This window comes from Sorex araneus, chromosome 3 (genome assembly GCF_027595985.1).
Source record: "Sorex araneus isolate mSorAra2 chromosome 3, mSorAra2.pri, whole genome shotgun sequence".
In the NCBI taxonomy this organism is placed as follows: Eukaryota; Metazoa; Chordata; class Mammalia; order Eulipotyphla; family Soricidae; genus Sorex; species Sorex araneus.
In genome coordinates this window covers 227,134,816-227,162,761 of record NC_073304.1, presented here as the reverse complement: position 1 = coordinate 227,162,761, position 27,946 = coordinate 227,134,816, and the positions used below count along the sequence as shown (strand labels likewise).

General features: G+C 50.6%; 1 protein-coding gene across 1 annotated transcript; it reads right to left on the bottom strand.

Annotated features, from left to right (window-relative positions):
• PSMD12 (proteasome 26S subunit, non-ATPase 12) lies at window positions 1–27,839 on the bottom strand. Its single transcript, XM_055132618.1, has 11 exons — window positions 27,636–27,839; window positions 20,319–20,378; window positions 20,094–20,222; window positions 18,881–18,988; window positions 14,620–14,724; window positions 13,264–13,413; window positions 13,028–13,162; window positions 12,210–12,322; window positions 10,941–11,115; window positions 8,860–8,937; window positions 1–1,910 (listed from the first exon to the last, which is right to left on the bottom strand). The coding sequence occupies exons 1-11, from the start codon at window positions 27,741–27,743 to the stop codon at window positions 1,701–1,703; spliced, it is 1,371 nt and encodes a 456-aa protein (XP_054988593.1). The 5' UTR covers window positions 27,744–27,839; the 3' UTR covers window positions 1–1,700.
• Between the last annotated feature and the right edge of the window lie 107 nt (window positions 27,840–27,946).

Sequence of the window (27,946 nt, the reverse complement as noted above, 5' to 3'; positions counted from 1 at the left end):
TTCAGACTAGTGCCAATTTTATTGACAAATTAACAATGCAAAATGATTTGTCCTTTTTATTGAAAAGAAAATGAAAATCATATTCTAACTGCTCGAGTGAATTTTTGATGTTTTCTAAACTTGCCGTATTATTTTTGTGACCAATACATTAACTTCCCAAAGAATAAAATCAGATTAATAGCCTGTTATTATTCACAGTGACTCAGCACAAATCGGTGTCCCCAGTTGTCCCAGTACTGGGGAGTTGAATGAGGACAAGTTAGTGACCCCTACATGGAAAATGAATTATTAAAAAAATTGCTGTTCCCAGTGTTCCCTCTGCTTTCCCCTGCCTCGTTTGGGCTTTCAAGAAAGTAGACCTTTACACTCGAAACCTTTAAAATAACATTTTAATGCTGTTATTAACTTTTATTTTCCGAAGTTAATCCAATTTTAAAACTTTCAAAATTCGCTATTGTACTGGTTTCAGATGTTCTGACAATAAAACTTTTGTTCGATTTTAATTTAAAAAATGTGAGAATTCCAACCCTTTGTTGAGAAAGTGGCCTCTAGTCTTTTTTCGGTTGTGACTTTACGAAGTCCTTGGGTTTGTTGCCCAGTGTTCTTTTAACACCGCGACGGAGCCCATGAGGGGCGGCGGTGGCGGTGATGCTGGCGTGACCGCGTCTTACTCGCAGGCTGCCGAGCTCGCCTTGCCTGTGTGAGGTCTTGGGTTGCACCGCCAGCGGCCCTCCACCCCACAAAAATACTGCTTTGTACGACTGCGTTAACAACAATGTCACTGGATTCAACAATTGGCGGTTAGAGGAAGGGGTGAAAATAATCAAGCTACTGTAATTGAAACCAGTTTGACTCAAAAAGAAAATCCAAGTATCCAGCCCACCCACCTGCTCTGCGCACGGCCGTCCCGGGTCTTTCTGCCGCCGGCACTGCCAGTCGTCCCCAAATCACAGCTCTATCCCCAAGTGCCCTCGAACGCTCTGTGCTCCTTGGCTGAGTGCTGGGCCCACCTGGCGTTTGGGGCCCACTCCGGGCGCGGTGCTGACCGTGCTGGGCCCCTCCCTGGTGCCAAGGATGGAGCCGTCTCCCCAGATCTGCTTTTGAAATGCTATTGATCGGTAGCTTTACAACACATTGTATTTTTCTGGGAAAAAAACAAAAAATAAAACCCACCTCAAACTTCTCAAGGGCTGGGAGCGTGGCACGGAGGTAACAGACCTGGGCTCAATCCCCGGCATAGAAGAAAATAAAAAACAAAACAAAAAGCCAACACACTGTTCGGGACGCAGGTGAGCACGGGAAGCGGCGTTCGAGTATTGCTTTTATTATGATTATGGTTGTTAGCTGGATGAAAACAAATGGCTAAAAAGACTCCAAATGACTAAGTGAAAAACGTGTTTGGCGAAGTTATGACACAGTTTCTGAGCACTCTCAAACTCTCAGATAATAAAAACGTATGATATATTTGTATCAACTGAAAATGCAAAGTTTTCAACAAAAATCACAGAATAGAAAGGTAGAAAGGGGATCTCAAACTTACTATCTTCGAAATTTTAGACAAGAAGCAGAGAATAAAAAAAATAAAATAAAAAAACCCCAAACATATACACCACAAGTCTTTTTCTTTTTTTCTTTTCTTTTCTTTTTTTAATAACTTCCAATTTGAACTCTTTTCTAAACGTATGCAGGGCACTGAAACCCTATTGTAGATTATGAATCATTTCCTCTTTGGCTATGAGGTGTGTAGTTTTGTTAACGAGAGACATCAGTGAGTTCAGTTTCTGAGACCAGTCATTTAATAAATTATTCGGATCCTTGGGTCTCTGGAAGTTGATGATTCCCGCCAACCGGTCCACTTTAGCAAAGATGGTCTTGTTAACGACGAGATTGGAGAGAAAAGCCTCTGATTCCTGCAGAGAGACAAACTGAACTTAGACAGGATAATTACAAACAATAAACAAATTTAAAGCAATTTTGTGGGGGACCATATGGACGCTGGGGATCGAACCTGGGCCACCCACACGCAAGACAAGTGTTTTACCCATCGTACTATCTCTCTGGCTCCAGAAAGCAATTTGCTGTATTTTGTCTGGAGGCCACACCCAGCTATGCTCAGTGGTCACTGCTGGCTGTGCTCAGGGGGCCATATGGGATGCAGGGGACTGAACAAGGCAAGTGTCCTCCCCGCTGTGCTCCAGCCCCCGAGAGAGCAATTCTTAATCTCGCCATCCAAGAATACGCAGGGCGGAAACTGCTGTCCTGCGGTCACCAACCCTTCAGATCAAACAGAGCCGGTCTCTGCAGTGTTCTGGCCCAGAGACAGGTGACTACGGCAGGTGTGTCTCCTTCATTTGCACTCAAATAGGGCCCGAACCTAGTGATGCCGGGGCCATGCTCGACCCTGCAGTGCTCGGCGGTCACCGAGGTTACAAATCTGGCAGCATTCAAAGGTGCCGGGGGTCAAATTCAGGTCCCTGCACAGACCAGGCACTTGATCCACTACTTATGCCAGACCCCTGAACTGTCCTTTCTAGAACAGAAAGGATAAAAGGTATTCGAGGTAGGACCAAGGGGGCTGGAGACAGGAAGGGGTTAAAGGTGTTTGCCGTGCACGTGGCTGACGCCTCCAGTTCCACCATATACTACAGTTCCCAGAGTACTGCCAGAAGCTGCTCAGTCACCATCAGGTGTCGCCCTCAGCACACCATGGCAGACACCTTTCACCTTTCCCTCCCCCACCTCCCCTCCCTTGGCCCCACCCCCTCAGCTCCTTTCCTGTCCCCCGCATCCTTTGAGGCACTGTGGTTTGCAATGAAGGGACTGAAAGGTTACCGTGCATATCACTTTACCTCCTGTCCACATTCAGTTCTTGTCCACAGTCATTTCCAACCCTAATTATCACAGTGGTCCCTTCTCGATCCTAACAGCCCTCTCTGCCCCGTCCCTCCTCCCCCTGTGGCAAGCTTCCAACCATGAATCAGTCCTCCTGGCCTTTGTTACTCCTGCCTTTGGGTATTAGTCTCATATTATTTTTTTTAAATATCCCACAAATGAATGCAATCATAATACGCTTGTCCCTCTCTCTGAATCATTTCACTTAGCAAAATACTCTCATGTCCATCCATGTAAAAGCAAATTTCATGACTTCATTTTCCTTTGTGACTGCATAGTATTCCCTTTCGTAGATGTACCAATTTCTTTACCTAGACATTTGTTCTTAGGCACTTGGGTTGTTTCCAGATTCTGGCTATTGTGAATACTGCTGCAATGAACACAGAAGTGCAGACGGTGTTTCTGCAGTGTTTTTAGGCCCCTCTAGTTGTATTCCTCAATTTCCATTTTTTTTGAGGAATGCTCATATTGTTTTCCAAAAAGGCTGGGCCAGTCGACATTCCCACCAACAATGAGAAAGAGTCCCTTTCTCCCGGCATACGTGCCAGCACTGTTCTTGTTGTTTCTGATGTGTGCCAGTCTCCGTGGCGTGAGGTGAGATCTTATTATTGCTCTGATTTGCATCTTCTTGATAATTAATGATGCAGAGGTTTTTTTCACTGCCATTTGGCAAATTGTATTTTTCCTTTGAAGAAGTTTCTGTTCATTTCTTCTCCCCATTTGTTGATTGGGTTGGATGCTATTTTTTCCTTATGAAGTCCTACCAGTTACATATCTTTGATATTAACTATGTATCAGATGGGTGTTGGGAAAACAATTTTTCCCAGTCACTGCCTGTCTCTGTATCCTGGTCACCATTACAACAGACTCTTCTTAGTCTAATGGAGTCCCATTTGTTTATCTTTGCCTCCACACGCTTGGTCAGTGTCTCGTCTGGGAAGCCGCCTTTAGCTCCAATGTCATGGAGAGGTCTGCCCGCGTTTTTCTCCATGGACCTAATGGATTCAGGTCTGATACTGTGGTCTCTAATCCATTTTTATTTGACTTTTCTACAGTGTTATAAAAGAGGTCTGAGTTTGGGGCTGGAGCAATAGCACAGCGGGTAGGGCATTTGCCTTGCACACGGCCGACCCGGGTTTGATTCCCAGTGCATTTCTGGGTGTGACCCGAAAAGCAAAAAAGAAAACAAAAGGGGATCTGACTTTATTTTTTGCACTTGCTGCTCACTTTTCCCAACGCCATTTGTGAAAAGAGAATTTCCTTGCTCCACTTCATATTTCCTGCTCCTTTACCAATGATTAAATAATCATATATTTGAGACTCTGCGTCAGGATATTGAACTCTATTCCACTGATCTGAGAGTCTGTCATTATTCCAGTGCCATGCTGTCTTAATGACGACAACAACTGTGTAGTACAGTTTGTAGTACGGTTTGGTAGGTTGGTAAGTTGGTAAGGTTGATGTCTCACGTCTTTTCCCAAAGGATTACTTCAGCTACTCGTGGGGGTTTATCGCCCCATGTGAATTTCAGGAATGTTTTATCTATTTCCAAACGTCATGGGGATCCTTACATGGACTGCACTGAGTCTGCGCAGTGCTGTGGGGAGTCCTGCCATTCCGACAATGTTAATCCCCCCGATCCATGAGCAGGATGTTTCCATTTCCTCATGTCCGCTCTGATTTCTTTTTTATATTTTTTTGCTTTTTGGGTCACTCCTGGCTCTGCACTCAAAAGTTACCCCTGGCGGTGCTCAGGGGACCATATGGGATGCTGGGAATCGAACCCGGGTCAGCCGTGTGCAAGGCAAACACCCTACCCGCTGTGCTATCACTCCAGCCCCTCTCTTATTTCTTGAGGTAGTGTTTTGTGGTTTTCTATGTATAGGTCCTTCACCTCTTCAGTTAGGCTGATTCTGAGGTACTTGATTTTGAAGCACAATTATGAATGGGATTAAAAAAAAAATCTCGGGGCCGGAGCGATAGCACAGCGGGTAGGGCGTTTGCCTTGCATGCGGCCGACCCGGGTTCGATCCCCGGCATCCCATATGGTCCCCCAAGCACCGCCAGGAGTAATTCCTGAGTGCAGAGCCAGGAGTAACCCCTGAGCATCGCTGGGTGTGACCCAAAAAGCAAAAAAAAAAAAAAAAAAAAAAAAACTCTCATTATTTGCATATAGGAAAGCCATGAACTTTTGCATATTAATTTTGTCTACTGTTTGTAGAAGCTTTTTTGTGGTCTTTAGGATTTTTTAAATATTCTATCATATCATCTGCAAACAGTGAAAGTTTGACTTCTTGTTATCTGGATGCCCTTGGTATCGTTTTCTTGCTAACTGCCATGGCAAGTATTTGTAGCACTATTTTGATCAGCATAGCTCTTTGGATTCCTCTTTGGGATACCCTAATAGCATTCTCATCCTGCTTGCGTAGGGCCCAGGTCTCTGAGGCATATGTTAGTGCAGGAAGAATGGTGAAAACGAAAAGATGTGCCCAAAGTCAGAGGTTCTTCATTTTCTTTTTTTTTTTTTTGCTTTTTGGGTCACACCCGGCGATGCACAGGGGGTTACTCCTGGCTCTACACTCAGGAATTACTCCTGGAGGTGCTCAGAGGACCATATGGGATGCTGGGATTCGAACCTGGGTCGGCCGTGTGCAAGGCAAATGCCCTACCCGCTGTGCTATCGCTCCAGCCCCAGTTCTTCGTTTTCTTAACCACCTCTTCGACGCTCTTGAAGGCGTTCCACGCTGCTCTCTTTCTCCTGCGCGTTCTGGCACCAAGTCATTCCTCATGCTGATTTCTCCACCCAGGTACACATAGCTGTTGTATTCAGAGATGTTCATTCCATTGAGAGCAAATGGAGCTTCAGAAACCAGTTCATTTTTCATGAACATCGTTTGTTGAGATTCAGCTGCAATCCGACCTTTCCACACTCGTGGTCGAAGTCAGCCAGCATTTTTGTGCCGCTTGGCTAATGGGTATCCCAAAGAGGAATCGAAAGAGCTATGCTGGGAATATCATGTCTCACTCAAATGAGAGAAGGAATCTGGAGGTCTGACCTCCGTCGACGGTCAAAAATCAGGGATGCTGTCTTGTTTGCCAAGGCGTCAAAAATCAGATGGGCCGGTCATGTAATGCGATTCAGAGACGACTGCTGGACTAGAGCTGTTACAGACTGGATTCCACAGGACATCAGAAGACCTCATGGACGCCCACCAACTAGATGGGTCAGATTTCTTTGTCAAACCTCTGAGTGAACGATTTGAGGCTCTTTCTGTTCCTGGAGCGAGCAGGTATCATTGGGCTACACTAGCTCGCGACAGGGACAAATGGAGATGTTACTGACGCCTGCGAGAGCAAATCAAAGATCAACGGCACAAGTGATACAAGTGATTTTGATCAGAGTGGCGAGAGTGGGCAATCGCACCTTGTGTCTGACCTTAGAGGGAAGGCTTTTCGTCTTTGCCCACTGAGAATAATGCTCGCTGTGAGCTTGTGGTAGATGGCTTTGATACACGGAGCGAAGTTCCTTCAATCTCATTTTGTTGAGTTTTTAAATCATGAATGGATGGCAAATCCTGTCAAATGCTTTCTCTGCGTCTACTGAGATGATCCTATGTTTTTCTTTTATTGATATGGTATACTGTGTATACTAATTTGTGAATGTTAAGCAATTCTTGTATTCCTGGGATGAATTCTGCTCGGTCATAGTTTATGACCTTTTTGATGAGTTATGGATTCTATTTGCCAGTGTTTTGTTAAGGATCTCTGTATCTGTGTTCATGAGGGATATTAACCTGTAATTCTTTTTCTGTGGTATCTCTGCCTGCTTTCGGTATCAGGATGAGATTTGCTTCACAGAAGCTGTTTGGGAGTGTTTCCGTTTCTTCAATTTCCTGAAAAAGCTTGAAAAAGCTTTCTTTACAGTAGGTCCTCTTTAAAGGTCTGAAAGAACTCATTAGTGAATCTATCTGTGCCTGGGATTTTGTTTTGGGGAGGAGTTTTGATTATCATTTTATTTTATTTTATTTATTTTTTTTTTTCTTTTTGGGTCACACCTGGCGATGCACAGGGGTTACTCCTGGCTCTGCACTCAGGAATTACCCCTGGCAGTGCTCAGGGGACCATATGGGATGCTGGGATTCGAACCCGGGTTGGCCGCGTGCAAGGCAAACGCCCTACCCGCTGTGCTATCACTCCAGCCCCCTTGATTATCATTTTAATTTCCTCGATAGTGATACTCTGTTCAGGTATCCCAAATCTTGGCTCAGGAATCTAGGAATTTATCCATTTCTCCTAGGTTCTCTCATTTTGTGATATAAAGATTCTCAAAGTAATCTCTTTGTGAGTCTTGCTAGTAGATCACTCTTGTTTCTTTTTTTTTTTCTTTTTGGCTTTTTGGGTCACACCTGGTGATGTACAGGAATTACTCCATATGGGATATTGGGGATCGAACGCAGGTCAGCCACATGCAAGGCAAACACCCTCCCCGATGTACTATAGCTCCAGCCTCTGACCTTATTTATTTTTTTAGAGAAACAGCTCTTGGTTTCATTGATCTTTAAGATTGTTTTTGGGGACTAGAGCGATAGCACAGCAGGCAGGGTGTTTGCCTTGCACGTGTCTGACCTGGGTTCAATTCCCAGCATCCCATAGGGTCCCCCATGCACCACCAGGAGTAATTCCTGAGTGCAGAGCCAGGAGTAACCCCTGAGCATCGCTGGGTGTGACCCAAAAAAAAAAGATTGTTTTTGGGATTCCAGCTTGTTAAATTTTGCTCTAAAAATTATTTCCTTCCTCCTGCCCGGTTTGGGCTCTCTTAATGTAAATCTGGAACTTAAATAAAATCCTCATCTATGAGTCCAAAGAGACAAAGAAGGGGCTGGAGTGATAGCACAGTGGGTAGGGCGTTTGCCTTGCACGCAGCCGACCCAGGTTCGAATCCCAGCATCCCATATGGTCTCCTGAGCACCGCCAGGGGTGATTCCTGAGTGCATGAGCCAGGAGTGAGCCCTGTGCATCGCCGGGTGTGACCCAAAAAGCAAAAAAAAAAAAAAAAAAAAAAAAAAAAAACAAAGAGACAAAGAAGGTAAGACAACTGCCATGTTCAAAGCTTGAACCTGGCATTGCCAGGAGTGATACTCAAGTGCAGAAACAGGGGGAAGCCCTGAGCCCCAGTGGGCATGGCCCCAAACAATAAAACCAAAAGTCCGAATCACGAGCTTTTGGGGCAAACTTGCCAATTCTCACAGCTTTCACTTCTTCAAGTACACTTCTGGGAACACAGACATACTGTATAGGAAAATAAACTCTGTGCAGCACTTTGCAGCGTCTGGCACACAGAAGGCTCATAATAAATGTGTGTGGTTTTTTTTTTATGCGAATACTGTAAAACTCTTAATACTACAGAACTTTTCTCTTTTCTATGTGACAGTACAGAGGTTAAGGCGCTTGCCTTGCATGTGGCCAACCCTGGCTGATTCCAGCCACCACATATATTAATAACCCCTGAGCACTCCTGGCCGTGTCCCAAGCCCCACCCCAGTGGAATATGCCCTGGGCTTCCAGTCAACGTGGAACCACAAACTGAAGTAGACTTAACTTAGGATGGGCTGGAGAGACAGTCGAGGGGTTCAGGCATCTGCCCTGCACATGGCTGACCCTGAATTAATCCCAGGCAGCACAGGGCCGGTCCCCTTGGCAGACTGAGGACTAGCCCAAGCACTCCCTCGTGAGGTGCAAACCGTTCTCCCCAGAGAAAACCCAGAGCTCCATGAATGTCTGGAGCAGCCTGGGGGCTTGCTGAGCGGAGCCCCCTGAGTCGCGGCAGCACATCGCACCAGGCTGCTGTTGCTGTACTCGGGACACTGCAGCAACAACTTTCACATACACAGAGGTGCAATAATCAATTTCTCCCACAATTTTTACAAGCGCATTGTTAAGATGAATGGCTACAAGATTACGACTTACATCAACAGAGAGGTCCAGAAGCTGTGCCATCCTCTTCATCGTGATCCTCGTGTAATACTTGGCCATTATCCGAATATTCTGGGAAGGGCAGAGGGCGGGGAGGACACAACGGCGTCAGTAATGCTAAAAAGGCGATTCGCTGTCACAGGTCTCAAAGGGCGGGAGCATGTGATCTGCCTTAGAAGGTCTTGGCAGTCCCCCAAGTACAAAGCTGGGAATAGTCCCCTGAACTACCCTCTCTACCCCCCAGCACAACAGGGGAAAAACAAAACAAAACAAAAACACCCAGTCTAAGAACTTCTCTCTTTTTACTTGGCCAAACCCTGCAACGCTCTGCACGCAGGGATCACTTCTGACGGTGTTCAGGGGACCACACGGGGTGCCGGGGATCAAACCCGAGCAGGCCAGCATCCTACCCGCTGTACTCTCACCGTAGCCCCAGGGACCATGTCTTATTCCCCGTATCATGCAGCACTTTGCAGCGCCTGGCACACAGAAGGCTCACAATAAGCATTTCTCACGTGAATACTATAAAACTCAATCTGCGAGACACCGGGAAGACGAAGACTTAGGTGTAAGAGATGTTCGGCATTTCCAAGTCTACCAAGTGAGTAACAGATAGGAAACACTTTCCCTGGGGGCTGGAGTGACACTACAGCAGGCAGGGCGTTTGTCTTGCACGCGGCTGACCTTGGTTCAATCCCCGGCTTCCCACATAGTCCCTGGAGCACTGCGAGGAGTAATTCCTGAGCACAGAGCCAGGAGTAACCACTAACCACCGCCAGCAAAAGGAAAACAAAACAAAACAACAACCTAAAAACAAAAACCCAAACCAACCAACCAACAAACAAAACCCACCCAAAAATACCTCTGTGCCAGCAATATAGTACAGTGGATAGGGTGCTTGCCTTGTTTGGGGCAGACATGGGTTTGATCCCTGGCACCTAATATGGTCCCCTTTAAGGCCACCAGGTACCAGGTATGATCCCTGAGTACAGAGCCAGGAATAAGCCCTGAGTACCAGCACCGCCACATATGGCCCAGAAACAAAAAAGAAAATCTCTCTCATACCCTTTCCTTTATCCCAGCCCCCGTGGGGCTGGAGCAATAGCACAGTGGGTAGGGCGTTTGCCTTGCACCCAGCGGACACAGGTTTAATTTCTCCATCCCTCTCAGAGAGTCCGGCAAGCTCTCCGTGGGGTATTCGATATGCCCAAAACAATAACAAGTCTCACAATGGAAATGTCACTGGTGCCCGCTTGAGCAAATCGATGAACAACGGGAAGACAGTGATACAGTGACAGTGCTACCCCTTATCCCAATTCAACCTTGTCCGACATTCTTAATTATCGCTGGTTTATACGCTATGAAGGCTTTTTTTTTTAAGTCCTGTATTCTCAAGCGCTCTCAAAATAAAGCAAGCACAGCACAGCAATCTTTTCCGAAAACTTAAAGATGGCAATGGGGAAGACAAGCAGGATAACATACTCTGATGTGCTTTTATGTTTATTTTGGTTTCTTTTTGGGAGGTCACACCCAGCAGTGCTCAGAGGACCATATGTGGTGCCAGAGGTAGAACAGGGTCGACTACATGGCAAGGGAAATGCTTAACCCCCGCACCCTCTTCACCCTGATGTTCTTCACAAAGCTCTGTAGGAGCAGGAGGGAGGCACAGTGGGGCGGGCACTTGCTGGGCACGCAGTTGACCAGCTTTGATTCAATAAAATTTTTAAAAATTAAAAAAAAAAAAAGTCTGTAACTACCTCACGGTGATCACTAACTAAAAAAAAAGAAAAAGAAAAAAAAAAAGAAAAGAAACAGGCTGGAGCAATAGTGGGGGGGGGGTGTGGGCGGGTCTAGAAAACTTGTCGTGCATGTGGCCCACCCACTTGCAGTTCAATCCCCGGTTCTGCAGATGGTCCCCGAGCCACCCCAGGAAGTGATCCCGTTAGTGCAGAGCCAGGAGTAAGACCTGAGTAGTGCCGAGTGTGGCCCAAACACCAAAAATAATAAAAGAGATTCAAGGAACGGTCAAGGAACAACAATCATACGGCATCATTTCTACGGTGCCAAGTCCTTACATGTTCAACGACTCTGTTCTTCAAGTCTTTCCACCGCTTTTCCCCTTCCTCCGTGTAGCCAAAAACATCAGTTGCGGGACTTTCCAAAGAGCCTTTCCTCAACTCCATCCCGTAGTCTTCGACCAGTGTAGACCAACCCATCAACTCCATTGTGGTAAAGAGCTTTAAAAGATCTCTGCGGGTTGTGAGAAATGTGCACAAAATGACCATCTAGAGCAACAGGAAACATTTCGCTTTTTAGCGGGGACAGGAAAGAGAGCTCGGTGGGCTGCCTGCACGCGAAGCACGGGAGTCTGGGTCGCTCCCTGGCACTACTGTGTGGGCCCCTCAAGCACCACTAGGGGAGCCCCTGAAATGCCAAGTAAGTGTCAGCCTATCAACTTTGGGAACCAGGGGGACAATGTGTGGTGCGAGGGACCAATCCGGGGTTGGCCGTATGTACGGCAAACACTTTACCTCATGTCCTATCGCTCTGGCCCTTAAAGTGTTTGTTTTTAGGGCCAGGCCCTAAGTATATGAGTCTTATTTAAGAAGTACGTGCTCTACAAAAACCACAAGGCCCCAGACTACTGATCAGAAAATGAATCAAAGGGTAAATTAACCAAGAGCTGCTCATTTGAACATGAAATGAAACTTCAATGGTGTGGCCAGTACAGCGGCTGACCTGGGTTTGATTCTGGCCTCCCAAACCTGTCAGGACTGACCCCCAAGCAAAGAGCCAGGAGGAAGCCATGAGCACCACTGGGTGTGGCCCAAGAAAAGCAAAACCAAAAAGCCCCAAAACTTGAACCAAGTGTGCTTTACAACTGTGTGTTACACTCATGCTATTTTTTTTCTATTTTGAGCCACACCCAGCAGTGACTCCTGACAGGGCCCAGAGGGAACCATATGGGGAGCTGGGGATGAGTCCAGGTCAGCGACATGCAAAGCAACTGCACTTCCCTACGTACTACCTCTCCGGCCCCTATCGGAACTGTTTGTTTTCTGGGTTTTTTTTGGAGGGCCACACGTGGCAACGTTCAGGGTTTCCTCCTGGCACTGCACTTAGGATTACTTCTGGCAGTCGCAAGGGACCATCTGGGACGCTGGAGACTGAACCGGGCAAGCGCCCGACCCCTGTACTCTCTTCCCAGGCCCCCCTACTTTAGTTTCTAATGCAGTGCCAATTTCTTATTACCACACAATCTCTCAGCAGCCAATTAAGTTAATCACCGGTTAATCAATCCCTTTCGGCCTTTCCGCCGTGACACCACACCTAGGAGCACTTACTTGTACTTGGGGATTTCTTCTAACTTCTTGTCAGCACTTATTCGATGAACCAAATCTGACTGTTCATTGTCAAACGGAGCCAAGATGACATAGAGGACCACACTTTTCAGAGCCTAGAAGAGTTGCACGCCACAATCAATTACAGAAACATTCTTTTAAACTGGAAATTTAAACAGGAACTGGAAAACTTGAATACACTCATTTTAAATAATGATTTTCTTCCCTAAGACTGTCCAGGTCTTAGGGGAAAAAATTAACAGGAAGCTCCATTCACAGTGTTTTTCTGAAATATTTAATAAGGACATCACAGAATTTTATTTTGAACTTAAGGTATATACTGACAAAAGGAGGAAGGATTCTTGAATTATCAAAGGGGACAGAAATCAGCACAACGTATAGTTACTTTTAAATTATTTGAAAACAGGTGCCAGTAAGATAGGCCAAGGGGCCGGATCGTGCGCGTTACGGTCAGGAGCCCTGGGTTTGGTCCCTTGGCACCGCATGGTCCTTGAGTCCCATCTCTGTCCTCTGCCCTAACCAAACACCATTACTATTCCAAAAGAGATAAGCCGACAAAAAATTATTTCAGTAGGATCGTCGAGGGAGCCCAGAATGAAGACATTCGCCTTGCACACACCAACTGGGTTAGACCCTCAGCACCACATCATGGTTCCCCGAGGAAAGAGCCAAGAGAACGCCCCCAAAATACTGCCAGGTGTGCCCCCAAAGCAGTAACAAAACTACCTGAAAATAAATGTACAGGGGCAGGCTTTTGTAGCCTACCTGTGCCAGTGTAAGGCTGAGGCCTGCCTCCTTACCTGCTGCCACTGCTCGCCCTCCGCCTGTATGCAGGGCGTGTCGTAGATGGCCCTGTAGTGCTTGCAGATGGACAGGTAGGAGCCCTCGTGCTGATCCAGCTGGATCATTAGGTTATAGTATTTCAGCTTCAATTTCTGAAAAGCAGTTGGCAAAATTAATTGGTACGTTTACGGGACTCCCCTCTCTCCTCCGCCCCACGCCGCTACAAGTAAACTCCGAGCAGAGACAGGCTCACCTCTGTATTTTCTTCCTGGAAAAACTTGGTGTTGATTTTCTTGCTGATGATCTGCGTGCGGATGTAATCCTTCACGGCCAGGCAGAGCCTCATTTGCTCCAGGATAAACTCCACCCGCTCCTTCTTCTCCATGGACCCGTAGGTCTCCACCTAGCAGACACAGCCGCACACGCCACTGAGTAACGTAAAACAACGCCACAGAAGGCTGGGGGACGGCGCACCGGGCTGGCAAGCAGGGCTCGCACCCCAGCACCGCCACCCCGGAGCACCAAGCCAGGAGGAGTCCCTGAGCACCACTGGGTGTGTGTGACCCACAGTATAAAAACAAACCAAGAAACTGCAAGAAGTCCGGTACTCCGTGGGACGGGAGAGACCGTACAGCCCGTAGGACACTCGGCTCGCAGGTGGCCAGCCCGTGCCCACTCCCCATGCCACACGCAGTTCCCAGGCATCACCCAGAGTGACTCCTGAGCCTAGAGGATGCCCTGAGCACAGCCAGGGGTGCCCAAAAACACGAACAAAAGGAAGGTTCTTATTCATCTCCGGGCTGAAGAGGTCGTGGCACGTGGGGCGAGGCCTCGCCTGCGGCTGACCTGGGCTCAGCACATAGGGATGAGCACTGCGACAGCACCGACCCGAGTGATCCCGGGGCACAGGGCCAGGAGTCAGCCCAGAGCAGTGCTGGGCGTGGCTCAAAACTAAATAAATTCACTCCCGTCTAAAGAGCCTTGTGTGAGTGCTGGGAGAGTCCTGAGAATGGTATAAAAACGATACTGCTTCTGGGCTGAAGAAACGCTGTAAGGCTTAATTAAGGCGCTGGCCTTGCTAGTGGTGGCCGACCCGAGCTCGACCCCTGGCACCACACGTGGTCTCCCGAGACTGGTAAGAATGATCTGTGTACAGAGCCAGGACTAAGCCCTGCCGGGTATGACCACCCCCGAACCCCGCCAAACACCCCCCCCCCCACACACAAAAAAATCAATAAAAATAATAAAACAATCGCTCTAGGAAATTTAATTTTTAGAAGTTAAGAGTAAAAATGATTTTTAAGTATAAAAATTTGGTGAGGGAGCTGGAGAAGTATTTCAACAGGGCGATGGCCGTGCAAGAGGCTGCCCTGGGTTCAACAGCCCCCAGCCCCCAGCCCTGCCTGGTGCGGTCCTGAGCACAGAGCCAGGAGTCGAGCACCGCCAGCTACAGCCCCCACAAAACAAGCAAAAACCCTGACACCCCATGGCACTCATCCCAAATCTTGGCAGTTTAGTTAAAATGACAAAGAACCAAAACGAGTTATTTTCACAAACCAGCATGGCGAGCAAACCGGAAGCCGTCCACTGCTTCAAACACAGAACATACCTGCAGCTCCTGCAAAATGGAGGCTGCCTCCTTCACGTCACCGCTCTGCTCCTTGATCGTTGCTAAAGTCTTGGTCAGCCGAGCACGTTCGATTTCCACATAGATCTACAAACAGAAGAAGTGCTGCCATCGTAAGTCTTGCACAAATGTGCTGGCATTTACCCGGGCCGACTGGAGCCCCAGTCATGAGCAGGAGTATTGCTCTTACAGCTGGCGGGCACCGAAGCCCATAGGGCTGTGTGACTTCTGACATTTTACAGCCGGACAATCTGCTTTTATGTAGGAATCTGAACAGGGGCAGGCCACACCCAGTGGTGCTTGGAAGGCCAGTTGGAGTCCCAGGGATTGAACACAGGTTCTCTACACAAGACGTGTGATGTCACCAAAGTCAAAGAAAACGTCTCTGTAGACCGAGGTCAGGGGGCCTGAGAGACAGTGAGGTAAGGCCCCTGCCCTGCACGCAGCCGGCTGAGTCTGACCCTCAGCACCTCAAATGGTCCCTGCGCCCTGCCAGGCGTGACCTACACGGCGGGGCACAGTCCTAGCATGTGTGATGGCCTCGAGTCAATCTGCCTGCTCAGGGCCCCTAACAAAACAGCTTAAACACAGGTACAGGTTTGGGCTTTTTCTAGTCTGATTCTGCGGCCAATCTCTGCAGTGCTCAGGGCTTACTCCTGGCAGGACTCCGGGGATCAGTGCCCCAAATGGCACTAACAGGGTTTGGGCAAGTACAAGATAAGCGCCTTACCCACTGGCTACCTGGCCCACAGTTCTGCTTGTATTATTTTAAATTATTTTTTGGGGGACCGGAGTGATAGCATAGCGGGTAGGGCGTTTGCCTTGCATGCGGCCGACCTGCATTCAATCCCCGGCATCCCACATGGTCCCCCAAGCACCGCCAGGAGTAATTCCTGAGTGCAGAGCCAGGAGTAACCCCTGAGCAATGCTGGGACTGACTCAAAAAGCAAAAAAATTAAATAAATTTTTTAAAAATTATTTTTTTGGTTTTTGGGCCACACACAGCAGTGCTCAGGAGTCACTCCTGGAGGGGTTCCAGGTGGTGCCAAGGAGTGAGTGCCCAAGAGCGAGCTAGGGTTGGCAGGACAGCAAGAACCTTATCCCATGTTCCATCTCTCCAGCCTGTAGCTTTGCGTTCAGCACCTTCATACTAAATCAGTGTGGTTAACATGTAGCAGAATCACAAATTACATAAATGGGGGGAGCGGGAGGGGGAGCAACAGTTTCGTTTGGGGGCCATAGCAGGCAGTGCTCAGGTTACTGTCTGGGGTCAGGCCTAGAGAATACAGTGCCAGGACGCAAAGCAAACCCAGGTTCCTGTCAGCTCTGTGCAGGAGCCCTGGGCCCAGTGCTCAGCACCATACGGTCTCCCAAGGACTCGGCACGACGAGCAAAGAGCTCAACTCTTTGAAAACTAAGCACTTGACGAAGAGCACATGGCAATTTCGCATCCACCATCCAATCAAGTCTCATTCTGAGCTGTGTTTAAGCGAAGGCGTCTGAGGGGTTAAGCAGCAGGCCTGGGAGCGACGCCTGCACTGAGGTACGGCCTCCCAGAACAGAACAGGAATACCCCACATTCCGACCACACAGCGGCTACCTGAGTCCCCCCCCGCCCCCCGCCCACAGCACCGCGAGCAAAGCTCACTCTCCCGAGATGAAGACCATGGGCAAGAAGTTAGCCCTGAAATTAAATGGTGGCAGGCAAGCCCCAGGGGTAGGGCGGGACCTGACCCCTTCCCGAGTCGTGTGACACACGAAGGTGTAGAGATGGCAGCAGGTGGGCAACGGAGTGACACGGAATGGCAGGGGGAAAGGGAGTAGCGCCATGACGCAAGAGGCCGAGGAAGGGGGGCAGCAGTGTGCTCGGGAAGGCAGACACCCCCGCCTGTCCTGTCCATGGCATTTTTGTATGAAGACAGAAACATCAGAAGGCCGGAGGGACAGCGGGGAAGACGCTTCTCCTGTAAGCAGCTGATGAGGGCATGATCCCAGCACTATAGCTGGTCCCATGAGTCCACCAAGAATGATCCCCGAGCACAAAGCCAAGAGTAAGCCCTGAGCACTGCTGGGTAGAGTCCAGAAGCAAAACAGAAAAGAACTGTTTTAAAAATCAGGTTGTGGGGCTGGAGCAATAGCACAGCGGGTAGGGCGTTTGCCTTGCACGCAGCTGACCCGAGTTCGATTCCCAGCATCCCATATGGTCCCCTGAGTACCGCCAGGGGTAATTCCTGAGTGCAGAGCCAGGAGTAACCCCTGTGCATTGCCAGGTGTGAACTAAAAAGCAAAAAAAAAAAAAAAAGATAAAAACCAGGTCGTGGGAAAAAAAGAAACACAACAGAAAACAAGGAGGGATTGTTAAAAAACTGGAGGGGGGTGTGAAAAACTTGTTGTGTAATTTTTCTTGAATTTTTGTTAAACTTTGCAACAGCAATAAAGTACGGATCTATGTATCTGTTTTGGGGCCAGAGAGACAGTACCAGGGTTAAGGTTCTTGTCTCGAACGAAGCTGAGCCTGGCTCAATTCCTGGCACCACCAGCGGGAGTGCTCCCTGAGCACTGCCAGGTATGTGTGTTGTATGTGCCCCCATCTCCCGCCAACCTTTCATCTGTTCTTGAGGCCAGGCGATGGCTCAGCCTGCAGGGTTTGCGAGCAGAAACCCCAGTTTAGTTCCCAGCACCACAGGGTCCCAGCACGCTGAGCACGACCGGAGTACTGAGGCAGAAGCGGCCCTAGAGCAATGGCGAGGTGCTGTCCCCATGCTTCCACCAAATAAACATCACAAAGACACTTACAGCCCAACAGTGCTGGGAACTAATTTTCAGGCTTAGGTTTGCTTAAACCATTAGCAACTTCTCTGGGGCTCTTTCCCCCTCCCCACCCCCCAAACCCTCATCTCAGAAATCAGCAAGTGTCCGGTGTCCTACACGCACCTAGTTCCCCTATTCCCTTTTCCCCACCCCTGAGCTTGCTTCCCGGGAGGAAGGAGAGCAGGGGCTAGAGAGGCCGCGTGGGCGGAGGCACGGGCCTAGCACACGCAGACCCGGTCACCCCTCAGTTCAGGTCAGCACCGCTCAGAGCAACCCTGAGCAACCTCAAGCGTGGGCCCCCAAGCCCCACAGGTCCGAGAGAAAGTCCAGCGACCTGAGTGCAGGCTTGGCATGCAGGAGGCTCCGATCTGATCCCATCCCCCCAAAACCAAAGTCTCTGGGTACTACTGCTGGGTACGGGCCCAAATGCCAAAACCCAGAAAAGTCAGCCCGGTCATCACTAATTCTGAGGCTTCCTGGGCACCCGAGCCAGTGGTCACTAGCTCTGCGCTAACGGGAATGACAGATCTGGGGTGACCCCTGACTCGGAACAGTGAACACTTCCCTGAGCTCATCCGGGTACGGGGAGTGTTTCTCTGACCTCGAACCCCATCATCAAGCTCTCTGAGCTAACAGTGTCCTGCTCATTCTGGACCTAACACAGGTGCTCAATAAACAGAACTAACAATCAGAGTCGATGCTTTACATGCTGTTTTGTCTTTCAACAATAAAAATCTAAGTAGAACAGAAACAACAGCTAGCACAGCCACCGTTTTATAACTGTCCTGTTTAGAGAAATCTGAGACGGGGGACTGTGTGAAGAGAAATGTGAACAGAGGCCAGGGAGGGGCTCGGCAGCAAGTTCATGCCTTGCACGAGACCTGAGTTCCACTCCCAACACTGTAAAAGCAAAATTAAAAAATACAGAGATTCCAGAACAGTAGAATTCTGAAAATTAACCTCACACTGTAACTATCAGTGGAGCAGGGATGTAGGTCGATGGCAGAGGTCACGCCTTGCTCTGCCACTGAGTCACAACCTGGGTTCGAGCCTTGCTACCCGCCTCCAAAAGAACAGAAACAAAAACAAAACGCCAAAAAACCCCAATCTGTTAAACCCTCGTTACCTCAAACATTTTCCCCCAAGTAGACACAAACCAGAGTAAAACAAACTATGTTCAATTCATTGTTACATGTAAAATGAAGTTCAGTAGTTCCTAGAAAAATCCGCACACACCCAGGAGGTCACTATTTAAGTAAGTGGCCTACACACAGGGCGACACTGGAAGATGACGATGACTGGCTGAGCGCGAAGTTGGTGAGATTTTGTGTGTTTTACCTTAAAAATGTACACATACTTATATGAAAAGACCAAATGCAGGTCTCTAAATACAAACCCATACTCATCACTGAGTCTCCAGACCAAAACCCACCTTTCCTTCCGTGACCATTCGTAGGGTATCAATTAATCGAAGCTTGATAGGGAGGTCTGTGATTTCCTCAACGTAAACACAGCACTGCTGAACCATTTTTGCAACAGCCTAAAATAACAAATAATATTTATAAATTCATTCCTCATACAGAAAAAAAAAAATCTGTAATACTACTGTGAAATTTGGTGCTGCATGTGGCAAAACCGGGTTAGATTCCCAGCACCCGAAGCAGCCCCCCTGCCGTGCCAAGAGTGATCCCTAGAGCAGAGCCGGAAGAAAGCCCTCAACACTGCTGGGTACCACAGCCTCCAAACAAAAACAAAACCAGCCCCCCTAATATGGTCTTCCCAAGCAATTCTTCCAGGCACTGAAAATCTTATAAAGGAAAACCACATTCAAGGCAAGTGCTTTACCCCATTTTACTATTGCTCCAGCCCCAATTTCTTTCTTTCTTTTTTTTTTTGGCTTTTTGGGTCATACCCGGTGATGCACAGGGGTTACTCCTGGCTTTTTCACTCAGGAACCACCCCTGGTGGTGCTCAGGGGACCATATGGGATGCTGGGAATTGAACCCGGGTCGGCCGCATGCAAGGCAAACGCCCTCCCTGCTGTGCTATCGCTCCAGCCCCCATCCAGCCCCAATTTCTACCTTAAAAATAAATAACTAAAAACTTTGGGGGCCAGACACATAATTCAGCGAGTAACGCGCTGACGTGCCTCGCACATTCGATCCGTGGCTCCACATGTGGTCCTCTTCTGAGCACAGAGCCAGGAGTCGGCCCTTCCCTATTATTCTGGAGGCCACTTTCAGACACATTTCCCTCCTCACTGGGTAGCCCGGACAGAGGGGCTGTCTCACTGCAGCTTTGGGATTTAATTTCGTGGCCCCGTGCAACTGCTTGAAGCCGCCGAACTGTCCAAGCCCCAGGGCACTGTTTGGGCGGCTCACTGCGTACAAGAATAGGCTGAACAACGGACATTCCCAGAAGCGACGATACAAGAGGGCTGGAGCGACCGTGCAGCAGTCACGGGAATATTCAGCCCGTAACTGCCCTACGGGGCCCAGAATGCTGTGTGTCGCATGCAAGCGCCTTGACCTCTGTACGTCTCAGGTCCTAACGATCAACTTTAAACAGGTGCACAGATTCCTTTCCTAAAAATCCTTATGACTGAAATGCAAAGACACTAGTTTTCTGAAGAACTATGAACTCACCTGTTTTAACTGACTTCGTCTTTTTGACAAAAGCATAATATTTTCGTTAAGTAGGTCCCACTCTTTAGCTTCGTAGCACATCTTCACGACTGCAACTAGGATACGAGACGTAGACACCATATCGGAAGCCTGTAAGGATGAGAAGACGCGAAATACAAGTCAGTGGAATCACGTTAGGTGAGCCTAAAGGTAGTTAAAGATAGTCTTTAACGCTGCTCTACTCACAGTGCGGGTCTGTTTCTCCAAGGAAAGAAGGGTTTCAATGACCTCTTGAAGTCTTCCTTCCTAAAACAAAAGATATCTCATTTACAAGAGATGTTTTGACAGAGGGAAAAAAAAAAAAAATCAACGGCCTACTCTGCAGAAGGAAAACACCCACAACTGTTTTCATTTTTCTGCTTTTCATGACAGCACTTGCGTCTCCAGCACATTCTTAGCAGCTACCGACTTAGGACTCAAAACCTTTTTGGTTGTTTCGGGGCCACAACCAGTGGAGTTCTGGCCTCACTCCTGGCGGAGCTCAAGGACTATTTAGGACGCTAGGGATCGAACCCGAGTCCACCACAAGCACTTCCTCTCCAGCCCAAAAGAACTGTTTACTTCTGTAATAGCACAATGGGTAGGGCGTTTGCCTTGCACGTGGCCGACCCGGGTTCGATTCCTCTCTCTCTCTCGGAGAGCCCAGCAAGCTACCGAGAGTATCCCACCCGCACGGCAGAGCCTGGGAAACTGCCCATGGCGGACTCGATATGCCAAAAACAGTAACAACAAGTCTCACAATGGAGACGTTACTGGTGTCCGTTCGAGCAAATCGATGAGCAACAGGATGACAGTGCTATAGTGAATTTCCTAATTGGCTCACCCCTGACATTGGCTCTGAGCTCAGAGATCATTCCTGGTGGAGCTCGAGGGACCCCTAGGCAGTGCCGGAGATCAAACCCTCGTCAAATGCAAGCACCGCAAGGGCCTTAAGGTGCTGCACGATCTCTCCAGCCCCACATTTTTGTTCTGTTTTGGGGCTACTTGGTGATGTTCAGGCGACCACGTGGTGCCGAGCATCAAACGCAGGTCTGGGCACACCCTATTCCTACGGCCCCTCCTCTTTCGAATTCTCTCTTGTTCTGCTGCCACACTAGGGGATACTCAGCGACCACACGGTGCGGGAGATGGAACTGGAAGCTGCGCTCGCCCGCCAAGCTCTCTCCGGTCCTGGTTCCTTGTGGTGGGGGTGATGATGGGGTCACATCAGGAGATTCTGCGGACTCTTCAGTGACGGAGGCCCAGGTGCAAAGCACACTCTGCGCAGCCCAGTGGGCCATCTCTCTGGCCCCAGATGACTTAGTTCTTGTCATCCATTTGTCACTGAGCCACATCCAGCAGTGCCCTGTGCTGAGGGGTCACGCCTGTCGATGTGCGGGGGTCCCCATGCGGTGCATACTTGGCTGCATGCAAGGGTAGTGCTTTACCCGCTGCACTAGCTCTCTGGCACACCAAATTACCGAATTTTTTTTTTTTTTAAATTATTGTAACACCGGGATTTACCAGGCTGTTCAGAATACAACTGTTTCAGGCATTACGTGTCCCGACACCACTCCCAGCACCAGTGCTAACGACCATTTTTCCTAGGCTGTTTTACATGGTTACCTTGGGACAGACACCACCCTCCTGCACCCTCAGTTTTCTCCTCTGTCAACTGTATACAGCGAGCAACAGTTCTTACCATGTAAGGAGTGTGCAAGATCTGAAGCAACACCTCTGAAGGTGTGCCTGAACAGAACAGCCACTTCAACATCACAACAGCTAACATTATAGAGAACTTACAAAGGGGGCCAGAGAGACAGTACAGTGGGTAGGGCGCCTGTCTCGAACTACTAACCTGGGTCCAATCCCAGCAACACATATGGGTCCCATGAATTCCATCAGCAGTGACCCCGAACACAACCAGGCATGGTCAATATAGTAATAATAATAAGGGGCCGGAGCAATAGTACAGCGGGGAGGGTGTTTGCCTTGTACTCAGCCAACCTGGGTTCGATCCCCGGCATCCCATATAGTCCCCCAAGCACCGCCAGGAGTGATTCCTGAGTGCAGAGCCAGGAGCAACCCCTGAGCATTGCTGGGAGTGATCCAAAAAGCAAAAATAACTAACTATAATAAAGACTGTTTAGAATATTAGCTGTTATTATTTGCGGTGTGTTCAGAGACAGAACTGTACATAACTGCAAAGGGCCAGACCTGACAATTTACCGTGCAGACCTAAGCACCAGGCTCTTGTACTTCTCTGACCTGCAGCTGCTTCTCTGCGCGTTCCCGTTTTCTCTCATAGGGGAACTCCTGGAGGCACTTGGGAAGGACTCCCAGGCCGCATCTGGTGTTGCGGGTGAGCCATGCAGGGTCAGAGGGCCAACTCAGGAGCGTGCACATGTCGGTATGTAATCAACCACTTGCACTGTCTCCCCAGCCTATAGCTGATGCGGTCTTAACTTAATTCTCATCCTCAAATATCCTTTATGTTAAGAAACAAGAACAGGGGCTAAGGGTCAGAGTCTAGTTGGAGTGAGGTCCATTTCAGACCTTGGTATATGATTAGTTTTTTTTTTTTTTTTTTTTTTTTGCTTTTTGGGTCACACCTGGCGATGCACAGAGGCTACTCCTGGCTCTGCACTCAGGAATTACTCCTGGCTGTGCTCAGGGGACCATATGGGATGCTGGGAATTGAACCTGGGTCGGCCGCATGCAAGGCAAACGCCCTACCCGCTGTGCTATTGCTCCAGCCCCTATGATTAGTTATTTTTGGACCACCCGGCGGTGCTCAGGCTGGGTGCTTCCTCCAGGCTCTGTGCTCAGGAGTCACTCCTAGTGGGACTTGGGGAGCCAGAGGTGGTGCCAGGATGGAATCGGGGTTGGCTGCAGGCAAGGCTGGTGTTACCTCTCGTTCCCACAGCATTTCCCTAATGGTCTCGGGGCCAGGAAGTACCGGAGACAAGCGCCTGACTCGCACGCGGCTGCTTAGCCGACCCGTATTGGATCCGATGCCACAGGCGTCTCCTGAGCACAGAGCAAGGACTAGTTCCCTAACCTGGAGCCTGGGAGGCGCAGTCATGGGATGCAGCGCAAGCACAGGAGACCAAGCTAGTCTTAGCTCTGCCGCAGACTCAAGTCTTTTGGAAAGTAACCAATGATTTTTCAGTTTCATTGATGGGCTCAATATAAAAACCAGAAAAAAAAAAAAACACGCTACAGAGTTCTATCCAGAAGCAAGACTGAATTCTACCCATTCTGGTTTCGGGGACACGCATGACAGTACTCCCGGCAGGGGTTGGGGGAGCACCCGAGGCGCCAAAGATGGAACCCAAGTGGGCCCTAGCCGCGGTGCTGTCACTCAGGCCAGAAGGACGCTTGTTTTTCCCGCTAGCCTACAAGCTGCTTGAGGGCAGCAGTTCTGAAAGGGGACACGGGGAGCCAGGGATTAGACCCAGGTCAGACAAGCACCCCATCTGCTGTACTATCCAGTCCCAAGGTCTGTCTTCCATTTTAGTTTATTTTATTTCAGGATTTTTTTTGCTTTTTGGGTCACAACAGCAATGCACAGAGGTCACTCCTGGCTCATGCACTCAGGAATCACCCCTGGCGGTGCTCAGGGGACCATATGGGATGCTGGGATTTGAATCCGGGTTGGCTGCGTGCAAAGCAAACGGCCTACCCGCTGTGCTATCACTCCAGCCCCTATTTCAGGAATGTTTACTGAGACACCGTGATTTACAGAACTGTCCATGATATGGTGTCTCAGGCGCACGGCGTTCCAAGGCCAACCCCACCACCCAGGGACCCTTCCCTTCACTGATACTCCCAGGCTCCCTCCCATCCCCAGACTACCCACCTGGCAGGCATATAACGCATTTATTACTTATCACTTGCACCAATAACACTTAAAGAAATTACAAGTAAAATTATCAATGAAAGTCAAGTTTTTGTTTGTTTTCGAGCCACACCTGGCAGTGCCCAGTGCATGCTCCTGGCTCTGCACTCAGGGATCACTCCTGGCAGTGCCTGGGGGACTCTATGGGATGCCGGGGATCGAACCAGGGTTGGCAGCGTGCAAGGCAGATCCCTTACCCACTGTACCATCTCTCTCACTCCAATAAGTCAATTTGTGATGACTAATTTCCATGCATTCTTAAACCTTTCTTAATCTAGTAGAGGACAACCATATGCACCACGAGTGAGCATCATACTCAATACCACACGGCAGGAAGTTTCTCCCGTCCTTTAAGGAAGCTCCTTGTAAGAGTCCGTCCCTTAAAGAAAGTATGTTTCCTTACAGACACCATCGTGCTATCAATTCTGAAGTGGTGACTCTAGGATCTGACATTAGGATCTGAATGTCTGGCCTGATCTACACAGTACTGGTCAGTACTTTGGTGAGTTCTGGGGGCGTTTTTTTCTGTTGGGTGGGGGAAGGAAGAGCCCAAGCAGTGCCTGGGCAGTACACGGGGACCTGTCCCTGCAACACGCAGCCCCTGGGCCCAACAGTTGGTGGCCATGCCCAGCGGTGCTGGGACTGAACTCCGGGTTCTGCAGCTGGAGGACACACTCTGGCCCCGCCAGTCACCTGGCCAGGCCTCAGTCAGGGTCTCACACCAAGTGGGCCAGGGCTTTACTGAACATGCAGCACTGCAAGGGACCACCCGGACCACCCGGCAATACTTAGACGCCCTAGGGCTGCACCCTGTGACGCGTGCGGGGCCATCCGGTGTTGCGGATCAAACACGGAGTCCTGCGCAAGGGAAGAGCCCCTCCTGCTGTACTATCATTCGGGCCCCTCAAACCGTATTTATCTTATTTTTGGTTTTTGGGGCCACAGCCAGTAACGCTTAGAGGTTACTCCTGGCTCTCCACTCATAAATTACTCCCGACGGTGCTCAGGGGACCATACGGGATGCCGGGGATTGAACCCCAGGTCAGCCATATGCAAAGGCCCTACCTGATGCACCACAGCTCTGGTCCCTCAAATAGTATTTTTAAACAGATTATTGTTGAGGCCAGAGAGTTAGCGGAGACCTGAGAATCACCAGGAATGATCCCTGAGCAGAAAGCCAGAAATGAGCAAGCCCAAGCACTGGTAGGACCCAAAACACTTAGCAAAACAAGGGATGGGACTATACTACACTGGGTAGGGCCTCTGCCTTGCAGGCAGCTACCCCAGTTGATTCCTGGCATCCCAGATGGTCCCCTGAGCACTGGCAGGAGTGCAGAGCCAGGATTAACCCCTGAGCAGTGCTGGGTGTGACCCAAAAAAAGGGAAAAAATAAAATGATTAGTGTCTAGTTTCTAAATAACTGAGCTTTTTATTGGGGGGGGAGGGGCATACCTATACCCATCAGCGCCCAGGGTTAATCCTGACTGGCTCGGGCTGTGTTTAATGTAAGTGCCCTATCCTGCAGTAGTACTACCACTATGACCCCAAGGCATTCGGTAGTTTTTACAAATCCACGTTCCAAGGCCAGAGCCTTGGAATAGTAAAGTGGGTGGGTGGGGGGTGTGCCTTGCATGTGGCCAACCCAGGTTCAAGCACCACATATAGTCCCCCCCTGAGCACCACCAGGGGTGACTGCAGAGTGCAGTAATCCCTGTTGAGTAGCTGGGTGTGGCCAGAAACAAAAACAGAACAACAAAAGCCCTGGGCCTCGCGTGGGCGCCTAGGGCAGGGCTAGCACACTGCTCCATGGTCTCTGAGTCCGCAGCGGGGTGTCAATCAGTAACAGTAACTCCCTACACCAGGCTGCGCCAACCACACTCAGCGCCCGCCCCGGCGCTGCAGAGCGAGCTCGGGCATGTCCAGGAGTGCGCGCCGGCTGGCAGTGCCGGGGTCTCCAATGCCACAGGGTGACGGGAGCCCTCCACAAGCGCAGGGACCGAGTCCTCTCTAGGTGGGCCACACGTAAGAAACGCAGGTGCATCGACTTCACCTCCTGCTTCGTGTGTTTTCCAGCTCCCATGAAATTCCGTCTTGGTAAACAGAGAAGCACTAAAAAGGCTTGGAGAGGGCCGGAGAGACAGTACAGCGGCTAAGGAGCTTGCTTTACACGCGGCTGACCCAGGGTCCATCCCTGGCATCCCCTGAGCACTGACAGGAGTGATTCCTGAGTGCAGAGCCTGGAGTAAGCCCTAAGCATTGACAGGTGTGGCCCAAAGAACAACAACAACAACAACAACAACTACAAAAAAGCAAAAAAGTCTGGAGAAGCAATTCAGGGGTTAAGTGTCGCCTCTCCCTGTACTCAAGCAGGCCTTAGTTCGATCCCCAGCATGGAACATACAGTCCCCGGAGTGGCCCCTGAGCACGGGGCCAGGAGCAAGCCCTGAGCATCACCCAAAACAACCGAGGCATTTGGGTGAGGCCTCAAAACCAAACAGAAAGAAAGGGCTTTCTTCCTAAAACTGAAATGTGAGGTATCACTTGGCCCCGAATGAACGCACTTGGGCAGAGCTCTGCTGCAGGGATAGAACTGGATGGAGAGAGAGCAGGCCCCCCAGGTGATGTCTGCGACGGATCAAGGAATTCCACGAGGCCAGTGCAAACAACCCTTAGCAGCAGCCCACGAGGGCGCACCTCCAACCCCCATTGGTCCCCCGGCCAGGCAAGCCTAGCTTTGGGTCCCTGGTTCTACTAACTCTAGACTTGAAAATGTGAAACTAGACTCAGAACTGCACATACACCTGCAGGGGCGCTGGAGGAGGGCGGGGAGGGAGGGGGTCGGGGTCGCACAAGATACCTGCTTAGATCAAGTGGCATTTCCACGGGCAGGAGAGGGCTCAGCCGGCTGTGTATAAGGGGGCGTCCACCCACCCAGGGTCCCCTGAGCATACTGCCAAGGAGTGATCCCCGAGCAAAGCCGGGAGCAAGCCGGTGTGGGCAGCCCCCTCCCGCAAACCCACAGGCCAAAGAGTAAGTGAACATCTCTCCGCTGAGCAGTCGCGGGGCTCCACGACTGCTCGGGCCGGCCCTGTGGCTTCCTCTCCGCCCGCTCCGGGACGGACCCCCAGCCCAGCGCTCCTCCTGCCCGGTCCCCCCGTAACAGCCGCCCACGGGCACCCCCACCCCGCAGGCCGTGGGAGCCGCGTCCCGACCGCCCCGTCCTGCCCCCACCACCCCCACCGCCGCGGCTGCCGGGAGCCCGGGTTGCCGCGGGGCCCATCGCCTCGGCCCTCGCGCCTCCCGGACCCCCATTCCCGGCCCCCGGGCGGGCAGCACCTCGCCCCCCGCCACCGGCTGCGGCGCCCGGACACCCACCCACCCGCGGGCCCCGACAGCCCGACTCGAGACCCTCCTCCGAGCCGGCCCGGAACGCGGCCCCGCAGGGAGCGTCCGGCGCGGGCCCCGGGCGGCGGCGGCCAGGCGTGTCCAGGGGGGCTCGGGAAGCTCCCGGGGCCGCGCCGGGCCCCGCGAGGCCCCCCGAGGTCCCCCGAGGCCCCCCGAGGCCTGCGCGGGCAGCGCCGCCGTGACTCAGCCCCTGGCGCCCGCCGCCCGCCGCGCCGCACCTTGGCCAGCTTCTCGCACTCGGGCAGGCGCTGGTCCACCGTCGCGCTGTAGTCCACTTCCATCTTGACGATGCGCCCGTCCGCCCGCTCCGACCCGCCGTCCGCCATGGTCCCAGCGCGCGAGGCCCCCAGCACGTCCCTGCGCCTCGGCCGCCGCTCGGCACCCACACCGGAAACGGCCCGCACGCCCCGCTCAGGCAGCGCGCCGGGCGCCCGCGCGAAGGACCCCGCCGCGAGGCCCCCGCGCGGCCGCCAACGGCCCGTCAGGCACCGGCGCGGACAGCCCTGAGGGCGGGGCTATGGTAGGGGCG

Excerpts from the sequence above, each read along its gene's own strand:
- PSMD12 (XM_055132618.1), bottom strand. The coding sequence starts at position 27,743 with ATGGCGGACGGCGGGTCGGAGCGGGCGGACGGGCGCATCGTCAAGATG. Across the intron at positions 13,414-14,619 it reads CCATTTTGCAGGAGCTGCAG|GTGGAGACCTACGGGTCCAT; the intron begins GTATGTTCTGTG and ends TGTGTCTGCTAG. Across the intron at positions 12,323-13,027 it reads AGGGCGAGCAGTGGCAGCAG|GCTCTGAAAAGTGTGGTCCT; the intron begins GTAAGGAGGCAG and ends CAACTCTTCTAG.